This window comes from Dasypus novemcinctus, chromosome 23 (genome assembly GCF_030445035.2).
Source record: "Dasypus novemcinctus isolate mDasNov1 chromosome 23, mDasNov1.1.hap2, whole genome shotgun sequence".
Lineage (NCBI taxonomy): Eukaryota > Metazoa > Chordata > Mammalia > Cingulata > Dasypodidae > Dasypus > Dasypus novemcinctus.
In genome coordinates this window covers 58023142-58038407 of record NC_080695.1, presented here as the reverse complement: position 1 = coordinate 58038407, position 15266 = coordinate 58023142, and the positions used below count along the sequence as shown (strand labels likewise).

The window sequence follows — 15266 nt, the reverse complement described above, 5'->3', positions numbered from 1 at the left end:
TGGATTTGCTTATTCTGGGCATTTCATATAAACAGAATCATATGTGTGTTGTCTTTAGCTTGACAAATTGTTTTCAAAGTTTATCCATGTTGTAGCATGTACCTGTACTTAATTTTTATTGCCAAATAACATTCCATATTTCAGATACACCATATTTTATCTATACGTCATGGTGATTTCGTTTGTTTCTAGTTTTTGGCTCCTATAAATAATGGAGCTATGAATATTTGAGGGCAAGTTTAGGCATGGACATACATTTTTGTATGTCTTGGATATATACTAGGAGTGAAACTAGTGGGTCATAAGGTAATGCTGTTTCACTGTTTGAGCAACTGTGACACCATTTTTTCCAAGGGGCTGCACCATTGTACATTTCCAACTTTGATGTACAGGGATCAGAATTTTTGCCCATCCTGGCCATACTTGTCATTGTCGGTCTTTTAAATTACAGGCATCCTATGGGATGTGAAGAGGTATCTCAGTGTTTTCCTTAAAGTAATACTGTAATTAGGATATACTCCACATTCAATACAGTTCACCTACTTCAAGTGTACAATTCAGGGAAATGACATATGAGGGTTCTTGGTGTGCCTCCTGCTCTGCCATGCCCAGCACCCGCCTGGCTGGACACACACACACACACACACACACACACACACACACAGGGACACAGGTCCGGGGCTGGGAGCCCACATGCCGGTATTTGAGAGGAGATGCAACTGGTTCAAAAGGACATTTGAATACTTAAATAAGGGGAAAGTGGTCTGACCCCACTGAGGCTGCACTCACCTGCCAGTTCTCCATTCATGTCCTCAGATACACTTGCAGAGACACAGTTCAGCTGTGAAGTACAATCAGCCAACACCTGGGAAAAGAAAAAGACAGAAAGTCTCCCAATTATAGTTAAGCAAATTTCCAACTTTATTAATGTGGTGAACTTACGACAATATTATTATCTGTTTCAGACAGAGCTTCTTCAAAATCTTTCTGTGTGTTTTCTAAGTCTTTGATTTGTTCCTGAAAGTCAGACTGCTCTCTTATCTGGCATTCAAATTCTTGCTGTGACTGAAAACAAAAAAAAAATGCATTAGAGGGAGCAGATGTGGGTTCAAGCAGTTGAGCACTTGCTTCCCACATGGGAGGTCCCAGTGCTTCCTAAAAACAAATAAAAACAGCAAGCTATTAAATAAAAATCCAACTCAGGGAAGCCGATGTGGCTCAGTGGTTGAACACCAGCTTCTCACATATGAGATCCCAGGTTCAATCCACAGCCCCAGGACCTCAAAAAAAAAAAAAGCATTAGGTAAGTCAGGATTTGGGGCCACATGACTGAGACAGGGAAGAGGATACCAGATCCCCTCATTGGCTATTCTGTCTAACTTTAACCATGGCCTTGATTAAAAGGAGGGAAGGTGTCAAAACTTTAGTGCTGGAGTCAGGCCAGAATTGGGTGCTTGGAGTCCCAGAAATAACTGTCAAGGAAGTTGATCCAGTGAGAGTTGAGAATATCTCACAGAAAGCATTTTCCTGCCCTATAAAAAGAGTCCACAAGCAGGGAATTCCCACATCTCACTTCCAGTTTGGATGGAAGGGCCTGGCTCAGTGTCTCCCAGGCCTGGAACCACAGGATGGAACCTCCTCTGGTCACTGGGGCAGTAACTGCCCAGGTGAGGGTCATCAAAGACCTCCTCAAGTCGAATCAGCGGCCATCACTCCGTGGGTGACTTGACTTAGAATCTGGTTGGTGTGTGATAGGTCAAAGAATGAACCTCCTGATGGTCACAACAAGTTATGCAGAGACAAGGAATGTGCACACACACCCTGGCCCTGGGGACACATTTCAACCTTTGCCAATAAGAAGAGAACCCTGTACTCCCCTGCCTTGACTTTCAGAATTGAGAAATAACAGCCAAGAAGGTAGCGTTTTTGGCTGTCTCATTGCCTAGGCTCTAGAAGTGACTTTTCTTTACCTGCTCCTCCTGGACTTTCAGCTCAGCATTTTCCTTCCTCACCTTCTCCTCTTCTGTCTTAGATTTCACCAGAGAAATGTCAGCTTTAAGAAGGGCATTTTTGACCCAAAGCAAAATATTCCCATGAATGAATTCATCCATGAACAAAATGAGTTCCCAATTCCCACAAGATGTCACATAATTTTAATTTCCTAAGACATGAAATATTTGCTCCTCAACAAAGCTAAGGTACACATACCTCAGCCATATCTGCAGCAGTCTTTGAAACAGATTCTTTCAAGCTGGTGATAATTTTTTCTTTTTCTGAAATCTGCAAGTAGGATAGAAACAAAGAATATTAGGATTCCAATAGAAACAACAGGCCATATGCTCAAAAGAACACCACAAGACATATCTCACAGCTACCCCTATAGCTCAAGTACAATCACTTGATTCATTTAAACCCTATGAGAAAACTCAAGCACATCAACGAGAAACAAAGAAAATCCTTGAAGGCATAAATAATCTGTGGCCTCTACTACTTTCCAGTGAGAGGGTGGGAGAGAGTATTGGATGACAAAGTGAACACAAAGAGGGTGGGGAATCTTTCAAGTCAAACAGCTCCAATGAAAGCTTTTTCCTAATGGGGAAAAAACAAAGAAACCATCACTTTGAAAATTCTCTATTCTACATTAAGAGAGATGAGAACCCTCAAATTGGCATGAAATTCTCGGTCATCTCTCTCTGGCCCTCGGTTCTACTTTTCATGGACAGCATGCCAAATGATGAGAAAATTACCCATGCTTTTGAAAATCTATACTTCTTAGGTCCTAAAATACAAAAAGACTTAGGGATATTCCAGATTAATGTTCAGAGGAAGGTTCATCTTTCAGAACCCCTCTCACCTTTCATGACAGCACGGGAAAGTAGGGGACACTTTTCACCTCATGTACAGAGACTCAAAAGCCAAACAACAGTAACACCAAGTCCTAAAACTCTCACCAAATCTTGACTGTTGGCATTCTGAAGCCTCTCATTCTCTAGGGATGATTGTGTCTGCTTAAGGATTTCAGTCAGTGTGTCATTTTTCTCTTCCAGGGTTTTGATGTTAACCTTGAAGACAGCATATCGAGATCAGTAATAACTATTCACTCCTTTTACTTCTGCTTTCAGAAGCTAATCCAGAAAAGAGGGATTTTTACCTTAAGTTGGTTTACTTCATCAGACAGGCTGTCATTACTCCTCTTTGTGTGTTGAATCCATTCCTCTGATTCTCTGATCTGTATGGATATACATAAAAGATTCAGAATTCCAAAACATTAATGATAGGATTTGCAAAACATGTCTCTAAGTGGGGGACTCCTCACAGACATAAAGAAAGCATTACTGTGTACACATGGTGCTGCTTTGAATTTGCAGTTTATAGAACAGGATGAAATAGAACAGGAACATGAAAGAGGAAAAGACCTGAATGACAAGAAGGTGGGAGAATTCAAGGTAAAGTTATAAGAAAAGAACATGAAAAGGTAATTTTACCGTTTTTTCCCAATGGGATAGATTTTCCAGAATTTTAGTGTTTTCCTCCATGCAATTCTTGATTATCACCATCATTTGCTGTACATTGGCTAAAAAGAGATAAAAACAGTCTCTGAAATTATGAGGAAAATCCTATAAAATTGAATGACCCAATGCATTAACAGAAAAGGCACATTATCTGGCCCTGTGAGCAAAAACTTCTTAGTATTAATATCATGCCATAAAAAAGTAATTTTTAGTGAATGATATGTAAGTTTATTTTAAAATATGAAAAGAATCCTATTTCAATGAGATTCCTATTTAAATTTTTTTCAGAGATTGAGAAACAGTAAATTATCTTAGATTAATACCTCTCCCTTCACTAAGCACCCTTCTTAAAAAATGTCATCTCTTCAAATAGGTGTACCATTGCCAGAGATGAGAGAGAAATTGAGCACCCTGTTCACTTCCATCTCTGCCCTCTAATTATCAAGATAAATAAGTATGTCACTGTGGTGGCCTTACAGAGGAAAACCTTATGACTCCTCTCACTTAGAAAAAGACCACTATAATTCCTTAGAGGTCCTTCTGAACATCACCTGCTGGACCTACTCAGAAGCCACCTGGGTTGACCTGAAACCCAACAGAACCCATTTCATGACCATCAGTGTGGGGTGGTCTGGAGAGCATTGGCTTGGCATCAGATGCACCTGGTTGAACCCTGACTTTATCATGTGGTCTCTGGAGGACCTTGGACAACTTCCAATATCTGTAAGTCACAAGATTTTTCACTTCCAAGATGAGAATGTTATCTCCCACTGCACAGGTAAATAACAAACATCCACCTTACAGGTACACACCATTTATATGCACCTCAGACAGGGTTCAGGAAACCAGACTCCTCCAATTGGCATTTAGTTCTCTCTTCTGAGCTCAAGAACACTTTTCTTCTATTTGCCCAAACTGAGAGCTCTGGTGCCCTAAGGCCACACTTCTCACCACCCAAATGCTATCATCCCTTTAATAAACAGCAGCATTTGAGGGCCTGTGATGGGCCATGCAGCTGTCCTGCCCTACAGAGAGCTCCACTCAAGCCTCATCATCAACAAAGCACATACAGATTTCATCATCTCCACTTAACATCATGTCCATCATGCCCCTGGAATCAATGGCCCTTCTTGAACCCCATAGCTACTGGTTTAAACCTCTATGATGATACATCTCTGCCTAGCAAGGTCTGGATACCTCTGAGCTTTAACCTCTTGACAGGCACAGTCAATGTCTTGCTCATCTCACTTTTCTCCCACAGCCAGGTCATGCCAAACTCCTCCCTGAAGGCTCCAGACTCTTCTCATCAACAGCTTCCTAAACCTTTTCCTCCTCATCACCTTTCTCCATTGGTGGCACTTCCATCCTCTCTGGCACCCAGGCTGACAGCCCAGGAATAGTAAGATTTTGAGATGTAAGAAGCCAACAAGACCTCAGAAATTACCATACATCGTTCTGGCTGAATGAAAACCCCTATCAACACCAGTATTTAAAATATATTACTAAGAAAATATAAGTCTAAAATCATACCTTTATGGATTTGATGCTTTACCTAGAAGAGTGGGGGAAAAATTAAATTTGAAGTCAAAACATATTCTTAATAAAATTCTTTAGTTTCCGATGAATGAAATCATAATTCAATGAAATTAAAACAATTGTTTATTAAGTTCAATGTTTATTCACTGAATTTAAAATTTGAAAACGAGAGAATATTCTGTTTAAATGGTGATAATTCATAAATCATTCCTAGTAAGGAGTACTAAGGTAAATGCCTTATCTTGATCTGTTAACATTCTATTTTAAAAGAACACAATCTCTCTAACTTTTTTAAAATTTTTAATATTTAAATAAAGTTTAGATTACATAATTGTTACATAAAAAAATATAAGGAATTGCCATATGCCCCTCTCCTTCCCCCCCCCCCCACTTTCCCACATCAATAACCTCCCTCATGGAAATAGCACACATTTTTATCATGTATTTGCAAATTTTTTTTTGTCAAATCCAATAGACATTTGAAATCCATAACCAGGGATGGCTAAAAGTCCCTGAGAAAACAAAAGAAAAACCAAAATCTTTTAGACTAAGATATGTTACTTTTATTCACCATACAGAATCTAAAACATCTTTTTCAGAGTTGACTATTCACTGAATTGATTAACAATTCCAACAAAGCGGGTCCTATGATTTTATCAGAACACTTAAACAGAGGTCAACAAATCAGAAATGGAGTGCTTGAGGGGCAGAGAAAATGCACAAGCATAACCAGAACTGAGAGCCCTGTATGTGTGGAAGCATGTACATTCTAACTAAACTATAGAGAAATCCCTGGTTTCTGTTTTTTCCACTCGACCTTTGATCAAGAGCATTGTCCATGCCCTGAAATATCTTTGGAACATACGAATTTTAAGAGCTGCCTAACACTGCAGCACTATAAGGACATACAATGATTTAACTCTTCTGTACTGTTGTCACATTTCCATTGTAATAAATACCATTTGATCAAACATACTCCTCCAAGGCCACTGAGAGCATGTTTGGTTATTTCATTGGGGTAGAGTCCCATATGTAGAATTATAATGAATAAAAATGATATGGACATTTTAAAGGCTTCAGACACATTATTAAATTGCTTTTCAGGTGAACCTACAATTTCATTAGCACTATATGAGGGGCTCAGAAAATGCTTAATATTAGTACTACTTTATAATAAAAAGGATTTATAAAGTAAGTGTTCCATCAAGAGTATACAGTTATCTTGCCCACTGAGTCCTTATTTCAAAAATTGGATTGTACAAGGTCAGTGTCCACTTTAAACATACATTCATGTTAGTCATCTAAAAGCAAATTTAAAAAACAACAAAGAAATAGAGAATCTCCTGCATATTTAAGAGTTCAATACACCTAGAAGGCACTTTAATATACTCACAGCAAGCACTTATTAAGAGATGAAAATGGCAAATGTAACAATTCCCAAGTAAGCAACAGGTTTCCAAGCAATGCCATACACATCTGGACTAGGATGAAAATCATCAGGCAGATATTCAACCAGCTGGAATATAAATATTGGAAATAAGGAAGAGCTTTAAGGAACTCTGTCATATAGCAGTCACAAAGCATCAACCACAGAAACCCTAAACTGGCCTCTAAGAAATACTGGGAGTTGGCACCTTGTGTTGCCCGTGGCCGGCAGTGTTGCTGGATATTGTGAGTGTGTGTCCTTAAGTAGAAAACAACTTCCTGGTCACAATGGACCCATTCCTGTGTCTAAAGCTGGGCTGAAGTCCCTTTGAATCACAATTTTCTCTTGGATGAGTTAATTTTTATCAGCATGAGGGAATTCATCTTATAAAAAACAATAGATACTTTTACTCAGAAAGTCAACTTTTAGGGTTTAAATAAAATGTAAGTGGTGATAATGAGGATGACATGAATAATGTGAGAATTCTCTAAGATTCTTGATTTTAATTCTATAGCACTCAGATGTGAAGGAAGAAATGCTGACAGTGCTCCTGATAACTGGTCTAGACAGATAACTCAGAATTTAACAGTATGCTTTAAAAAACAACAACTAGATATTGTTAATTCTAAATGTTTCCTTGAAAACAGAGCTTTAAATAAACAGGGATATTCATTCAACAGAACACAGAGTTCACAAGGGGAAAGAATGAATTACTGATCCAGGCGACAGCAGGATGAATCTCAGCAATGTTGTACTGAGCAGAAGACACAAAGAGTACACATGATAAGAATCTATTTATTTGAAATTCTACAACAAAGTGAAATTAACCTATGATGAGAGTGGGGGTTGACTGGGAAAGAAAATGAGGGCACCTTTTGGGATGATGATAATGTATATATCTGGATTGGGGTTTGGATTATGCTGTCATATGTATTTGTCAAAGCTCAGGGCACGTTCACTTAAGATTTGTCTATTTCATTCTGTGTAACTTTTACAGTAAAAGAAAAATCTGTAAACAAACACTGAGCTCTAGTTAATTTCACACATGCTGATATATCTAGGAAGGAAGTATATTTATGCCAGCAATTTACTTCAACATGTACCAAAATAAGATGGATTGATGGATGGATAGAGGGATGGATGGAGGATAGGTAGGTAGATGGATGAATGCAAAGTTGTGATAAATCGAGTTTAGTTGAATGCTAATGACTTCATGTTGCTACCTCATTGAAATTTTTCATAAGATATTGGGGGTATTAGCAAAACCAAAAGAGTACATATGACTGATTGCTCTTTTGAATGAGAATCCAAATAGTTACTAAAGGCCAAGGTGTCTGCACTCTTTTAGACACCATCCCATTTGGATTTTTTTCCCCATCCAATTCAGCATTGAGTTGCAAAAGACAAGTATATCTCACAGAGGTGCTACCTTATGTTTTAATGGCCATGACCAAATGGTTAAAACCAATCACAGGTCTCTTTCCAAGGTAAAAGATAAACAAATTGTAGTATATCCATACAAAGAATTCTATTCGGCAATGAAAATGAACAAACTATTAATACACAAAACAAAAATTAATAAATCTCAAAATGGTTATGTTGCCTTAAAGACTCCAGATAAAAAATATACCTCCTACAGGATTCCATTACATAAGTTCTCTAAACTGCAGATCAGTGGTTGAGGGAAGGTGGTAGCAACGGAGAGAGGGGATGAAAAGATGGATTACAAAGGTGCATGAGGAACCTTCTGGGCTTGTTGAATATGATTACTATCTTGATCATAGTGATAGTTTCAAGGGTGTGTATATATGTCAAAATCAACTACTTAGATACATTAAATAGGTGCTGTTTATTATGCATCACATGGCTCAACCGAGCTTTAGAAAAATAACCCGATATGCAAACTTAGTTTTTTATTTTCCTGGCAAAAACCTGCAAATATTTTGTAAATAGCTCACAATTTAAATGATCAATTTAGAAGCCAATTTATAATTGACAGAAAATGGAAACTTACATTGAAAGGGAAGAATAAGTTTTCTTTTGTATATTCATAAATCACCGGAATTAAATTCCTTGTCATATTTTCAAAAATACACTGAGCCTGCATAAATGAATGCAACAAAATAGCAATCAAATTTCTATATTAAAGATATAAATGAGAGGAATATATATATGTTTACAGAATGGACATAACAGAGAGATAGGAAACTGCTATTATACTGATATTACTATTCCAATACAAATTTAGAACAGAATATGGTTAAGCCCACATTTCGAAACCCACTAAAGAATTCTTTCTACATTCATTTTCTCTCTAAATCAGGGCATGTAATGTCAGATTTTTGTAGTACATATATTTGCTAGTAGAGGAATCTTGAATATCAATTAAACGATGGCAATTGTAGCTAGTTCTAAAGACAATTTCAAATAACCACTACCTAGACTTCACCTTCATACTGCAGAGTATTGTACCTAAACCAATCATTACCATAGAAATTATTAGGTAAGAATGCAAAATTTCTGGCATGTATGGTCACCACATACAAAAAGCAAATATATCATTTTTATAAAAACTAGATTTTAGAAGAAAATACATTTGCAACCTAATTCATACCAATCTACACACTGTTTCAGTTTCCTGCACATTCAAACCTGTCTAGAACATAGCCTCTGAGCTCCACAGCCCTTTCCTCTTCAGCCCTCACAGCTGAGGGAGGTAAAGTATGTGCTCTGGGAAAACTTACACTACCTCTCAGCAGCCACCCTCTGGAGGAGCTATAGCTCTAAGTGCAATTGTTAAAGATGCAGAACAAAGACACAGAAAGGACAAAGGCCAACTTGTCCCTAACTGGCAAAACATCCCCACTCGGGGCTTTCTCATTACTTCTGGACTCTGGTATTAGAAGAGTAATGCTGGCTAGACTTGATCAGAAAGGACCACTAAAAGCTGTGGTTCTGATAGGGTCAGAAATATTAAGAAATCAAAAAATCCTGCACAATGTAATCTAAAAGTCAGAAACAATCCTGTGGAAAGCCAACTGGAGAGAATTTTAAATTTCCTCTAGAACAAGGCTTGGCAATGAGAGGGGATGCTGAGGGAAAATACACTTTCCATTTTGAGGAAAATCTGAATGAAAGAAAGGAGAAAAGAGTAAGCAATCAGAAATATATGAAGAAAGGAAGATATTTACTTTGACTTAATCTTTGGCGCTAAGCATGGGTGATATCAACTCTCTAGTTATATATGTGGTGGTGTCAAAGTTCTTATAATTGCACAAGTAATTTTACACAATCGTTTGCCTTCAACACAGGAAGCAATCTGTATGTCCCACCACCCATGTGATGCTTGAGTTTACTTTTCTGTACCATCCTTTGATTTTCAAAGCAGGTGGAGTATTGCCTCTACAGGGCAAATTCTGCCTTAGTGATTGTGAGAATGCATGCAAATGACTGTCACTGCCCTGTAGGTATTCTCTGGAAAGAGGTCGATGGGCCAGGCACAGCCTCTTCCCTTACAGAGATGTGACTTTCTAGGGGAGGCAAAGCCAGGTAACCAATTGCTGCAATGCAGGACAATGGACACAACTGCCTCATGGGAGAGGCAAGCAAAGCTCCCCTGAAACCTACTCTGGATGTGAAGTTTCTCTCTGGCTGGTCCTAAGATCTCACTTTGCACAAAGGGATGATAAGATTTCACCTTAGTACCATCCCTAGGATTTCTACAGGAGGACCTGGCCATGAGCAAGGGTGGAGGTGGGATATGCAAGACAGTAAGGGTTAATTCCTCCACAAAATCTCAAAGCTAAAGTAGAAGACAACCTAACCTAACTGTTACGACAAATGCAGCCAAGGTGTCAGGAAAAAAATTTCCAGAATAAAGATTATCAAGAAATGAGCCCCTGCAGTAAACTTGAAAGAAACAGACTCTTCCTTGCATGGAGGGATTCCACTGGGGTGATTCTGTCTCCATGCAAGGGGTATGCCTGACCAGTGGACCTTCCCAGAGCCGTGTCCACAAACCTGGCACCTGTAGAGCAAACTAATCTACTGATTGCTCTGGGGTGTCTTGAGTCTCTCTCTCTCCGTCTCTTTCTGGGGAGTTTATTTTTGTCTTCTTATGAGAGTGGAAGTGAAAGTGTTCACAGTTAGACCATCTATGCTGGGACAATCATAAGGACATCAAGGACCTTATCTGTTTTGGGTAAAGCAGGAGTCCACCAAGACACCTCTAACAAAGGAAAGGGCAGCAATCCTCGGCCTCCTGGCCCTGTCCTCCCAGGGGATCCCTCACTAGAAACATCCCAGCAGGATGCAGCATGGATTTCCAGGCCTCATGGGCTTCTCAGGGCTTCCCAGGAAGCGGGCAAACTCCAGGAGCAGAAGGAAAGGGATGGCCCGAAAGTGCTAAAGCCAAGGAAGAATCCTGAAATCACAGATTGCAGCTGGCATTTTGCTTTTTTTAACAGACTAGTAATGACTCCAATGCATAGGTATTATCATTCCCATGGTGGCCAAGCTTTCACAAATATGAACTAATACATATAGAGGAAATGAAGCGTACATGGGATGGACTCCAAAATTGCACAGCCTTAAGCAGGATCCTCTTAGCAAGAGCAATGCCCATGATGCCTATTAAATAAAAGGTCCTGACTTTTTTAAAAAAGATTTTTACAAAAATTTATTTCTCTTCCCTTTCTCTCCACCCCTCCCCAGTTGTCTGCCCTCTGGGTACATTTGCTGTGTGTTCTCCTGTGACCACTTCTATCCTTATCAGTGGCACTGGGAATCTGTGTTTCTTTTTGTTGTATCATCTTGTTGTGTAGCTCTCTGTGTGTGTGGCGCCATTCTTGGGCAGGCTGCACTTTCACACTGGGCGGCTCTCCTTACTGGGTGCACTCCTTGCACATGGGGCTCCCCTATGCGGGGGACACCCCTGCGTGGCAGGGCGCTCCTTGCGTGCATCAGCACTGTGCATGGGCCAGCTCCACACGGGTCAAGGAGGCCCAGGGTTTGAAACACAGACCTCCCATGTGGTAGGCGGATGCCCTATCCATTGGGCCAAATTCGCTTCCCTCCCTTACTTTGTAATAAAACATCATTGAGATAATTCACATATCATACAATTCCTCCCTTTAAAGCCTACCATTCAATAGCTCTCAGTATGTCGACAGTTCTTTACTTTTTGAAGACATAAAGTTACTATTTTCAGGTTTCTACCATTTCAATCTTTTCTGTGTAGGGGACAGGCAGAGCTGGCAAGCCCCAGAGTTCCCTGTGGACAGCGGCTGCCAAAGTCCAGGCAGGCTGGTTAAGAACCTCCTGCGGTTTATTAACAATTTATCCATTTACCAAGAGCTCAGAAATGGTTTGCAAGTGGAGCGAGTGCAGCTCAATGGTTGAGCGCCTGCTTCACATGGATGAGGCCCTGGGTTCCATCCCCAGTTTACCTCCTAAAATTTTTTTAAAAAGTAAAAAGAAAGAAAATCCTGGGGTACTGCGTCCACAGCGAGGGTGGTGCCCCCTCACAGACCCAAGAAAAAACCTTTTTAAACCACAGCGAGCAACGGCCCAGGGAAAAGGAGGACAGCACATCATGGGCAGCGTGTACTCACACTCGCAGATGGGGAACTGAGACACCCCAGCAGGAGCCAGAAAAGTAGCTGCGGCCCCTCCATGTCCAGGTCCCTAAGGGGGCGGTGGGAGGAGGCAGGGCAGAGTGGCTCAGGATGCGCGCGGGGCTGGAATTGGGGGTGAGGACCAAGGTGCGGCTGAGGACGTGGGTGGGGGTGAGAGCTGGGAGGGAGGGGGCACTTGGGTTCCTAAGGGGGGGGTGGGGGTAGGGAGAGATGAGGGAGGGGATGGGGAGAAGGGAGGGGAGGAGGGGAGCCGACTGCGCTGGGGAGATGGGAGGAAGGTTCAGAGACAGGACAGTAGGTTGAGGGGTGGTAAACCAGCAGGACAGCAGGACCTGGGGCCACAGGCAGTGGACTCGCAGGAGCAGCGGGAGCAGGAGGACGAGGCTCTGTCTTCCTAGGTCCCTACTACGGTTTGGTTGCTGCCTTGGCAACCTGGATGCTTTAGACCGTGCCTTCGCTCCTGGCCATCACAGTGGACCCTGCATGACCTCACACCTAGAACACCCCCTCCCCCTACCGGATCCTCCCTCATGAGCCATCCCAATGAAGGACAAGTCTTCTGTGGAAGCTTCACTTCTGATTTCTAGTCCTGTCCAATCCAGCTCGCCCAGCCCCACCCACTTCCCCCCCTTTCTAGATCCCTCCCTTCTTTCCTGAAATCCCAGGGATGCCCTCAGATTGTGGAACTGCAAGGAGAAACAAACAGACAAGCAGAGTGGGAAGTTTTCACACCCTTCTCCCAGCAATTGATAGAAGCAGGCAAGAAATGAGGAAAGAGCAGATTTGTATAAGAAGCCATCTAAACATTACAGACATAATAGAGACCATTATATTTAACAACTGTAAAAGATACATTATTTTTAAGCCCACATGGTACATTCACAAAAATTAACCCTATTCTGGCAATAAAAGCAACTTTCAATATATTTCAACAGAGAAATGAAATCAGAGCATGTTTTATAATTATAATTATAATTGTGTTAGAAAGTAATGAGAAAATACTAACTAGAGCTCCCCATATGTTTGGAAATCAAGAATTACCATTTTTTTCTTGTCTAGGCAGCACTGGGGATTGAACCTGGGACCTTGTACATGGGAAGCAGTGCTCAGCTACTGAGCTACATCTGTTCTCTGAGAATTACCCTTCTTAATAAAATGAAAGGAAGACATGACAATGGAAAAGAGAATATAGTTGAGCTGAATGAAAGTAATAATGAAAACATGGCATTAAAACACATCGCTTTCTGGCCTGGACATTACATTTTGGGTTGGAAAGATTTTATGATCTTGAAATCATTCCCTATAACCTAAAATGATAAATAGCTGTGGATATGTCATTTAACCATGTCACCCTACTACCTGCTAATGTGGGCTTTAAGTTATGAGTGCAAATGGTTCAAACATCCAAGCTGACTCATGCTTGATCTCTCTCGGATCTACAAGGAACTTTTGCACTTTCACTAAGTTCATCAGTTTTTCTCCTAGGGGGATTACTGGACAATACCCAGATTGCTTGGTAGCACCAGGGTGAGAGGTGGTCCAGGTGGAGGAGGTAGACAGGGTCCCAGGGACCCCGGTGTCTAGAACAGATCCCGCTACCACCTATTCTTCTTGGGCCCTGTCCTGAGCTGAGCCCCCTGAGGGGCTTATCTGTGAGATTGCACACCTTGTTTCCCAGGCTCAGTCAAGGCCACAGCAGCTTAAAGCTTATGGTTTAAAGTCTCATCACTTCTTACAGTTAAGTAAATCTAATGTAAACAGGAAACTTTCTATCACTACTGGATATGCAAAACCATTATCTCTTGCTATAAATATAAAGAAACCATAAAATCAAACACAGGATTGCCTCAAAAAGCATCCCACTTGACATAGGTGTGCAATGGACACAACCAATCCAATGTCCACAGAGAAAATGTGGCATTGGTGTGGGAAGGGTGGCCATGGTGGCTGCTGGGTACGGGGAATGGGAGGAAGAGATGAGATGGGGAGGCGTTTTCGGGACGTGGAGTTGTCCTGGGTGGTGCTTCACGGACAATTATGGGACATTGTGGATCCCCCCAGGGCCCACTGGATGGAGCGTGGGAGAGTGTGGGCTATGATGTGGACCATTGACTATTGGGTGCAGTGATGCTCAGAGATGAGCTTGCCAGGTACAGTGGATGTGTCGTGATGGTGGGAGAGAGTGTTGCTGTGGGGGGTGGGGGCGGTGGGGTTGAATGGGACCTCATATTTTTAAAATGTAATATTTAAAAAAAAAATAAAGGGCAAAAAAAAAAAGCATCTTTTGAAATGAGGAGCCATCCTACTCTTCCAGTGGGAGAAAAGTCTCTCAGCTCTGGCTGCTAAGCACTGCCTGCCCAGGGGCTACTGAGGGTGGGAGCCTCTCTGTCCTCTGATAGCTCAGAGAATGGAGGGGCAGAAAAACAGTTTTCTTGGAGGTACCCCTGGAGGTGACCGGTACAGGCTGCTCTTTTCTTCTGCACATGCAAAGCTCAGGCAGTCTTTCTGAGTGTTGATCTTGGGGAACCTGTACTAGAGTATCTGCTGGTGTCTTGGTCATTTTTTTTTTTTTTTTTACAAGTTTCCAGTTATAATAGCAAACTATATTTTAGGAACAGGAACAATGAGAATTTTGCCAATCGGCTCAGCACCAGAGTCCAAAAGGGACTAAAAACAGGGAAAGGTTTCAATTTAATGGGTAAAGCAACCAACCTATTAGAACTAAGTGTTGAGAATTTTAAACACCATTTTTCAAAATTATACAGCAAATCTTAGATTCTGTCAGAGTTAAGTCTCCTGCTCAAAGTGGACAATTAATATATGTAGGCCAAGTAAATGACACAATGTAGCAGACAAATGACAATGGATGCCCAGCCATTTGCTCTTGGTGGACATTTAAAGAATAGGTGCTGAGCATAGACTAGGAGAGAAAATGTGTCTCATTCTATATGTAACTGACTAAGGGGTTTAGCTCAGTCTAAATCAGTGGTTCTCCAATTAGCTGAAAATGAAATCACCTAGGAGAGATCAGAAAGGATACTGATGCCTGGGTTCCAACCCCAGAGATTCTCATTTAATTTGGGTATTGGGAGTTCTTAAAATCCCCAAGTAATAACAATGCACAGTCACCCTTGAGAAACATTGGTCTGTCCTGTC

At 41.1% G+C, this 15266-nt stretch overlaps 1 protein-coding gene across 16 annotated transcripts in view; it reads right to left on the bottom strand.

The window, feature by feature from the left end:
• LOC101411500 (transport and Golgi organization protein 1 homolog) overlaps positions 1-15266 on the bottom strand; it is a 104142-nt gene that overhangs the window by 14463 nt on the left and 74413 nt on the right. For 11 of the 16 annotated variants that reach the window (XR_009183030.1, XR_009183029.1, XR_011647219.1 and 8 more), the window contains 7 exons: positions 5043-5064; positions 3486-3574; positions 3152-3229; positions 2952-3062; positions 2209-2280; positions 943-1065; positions 790-865 (listed from right to left, as the gene is read on the bottom strand). Coding sequence is in view for 12 of the 16 variants with exons in the window: in XM_058286426.1 (XP_058142409.1) it covers positions 790-865; positions 943-1065; positions 2209-2280; positions 2952-3062; positions 3152-3229; positions 3486-3574; positions 5043-5064 (571 nt within the window). In the remaining 4 variants the exon portion in view is untranslated. Of the gene's footprint in view, positions 1-789; positions 866-942; positions 1066-2208; positions 2281-2951; positions 3063-3151; positions 3230-3485; positions 3575-5042; positions 5065-6441; positions 6565-8488; positions 8576-15266 lie in introns of all 16 variants that reach the window. The other 5 variants (XM_058286421.2, XM_071211337.1, XM_058286422.2 and 2 more) reach the window with 3 other exon arrangements.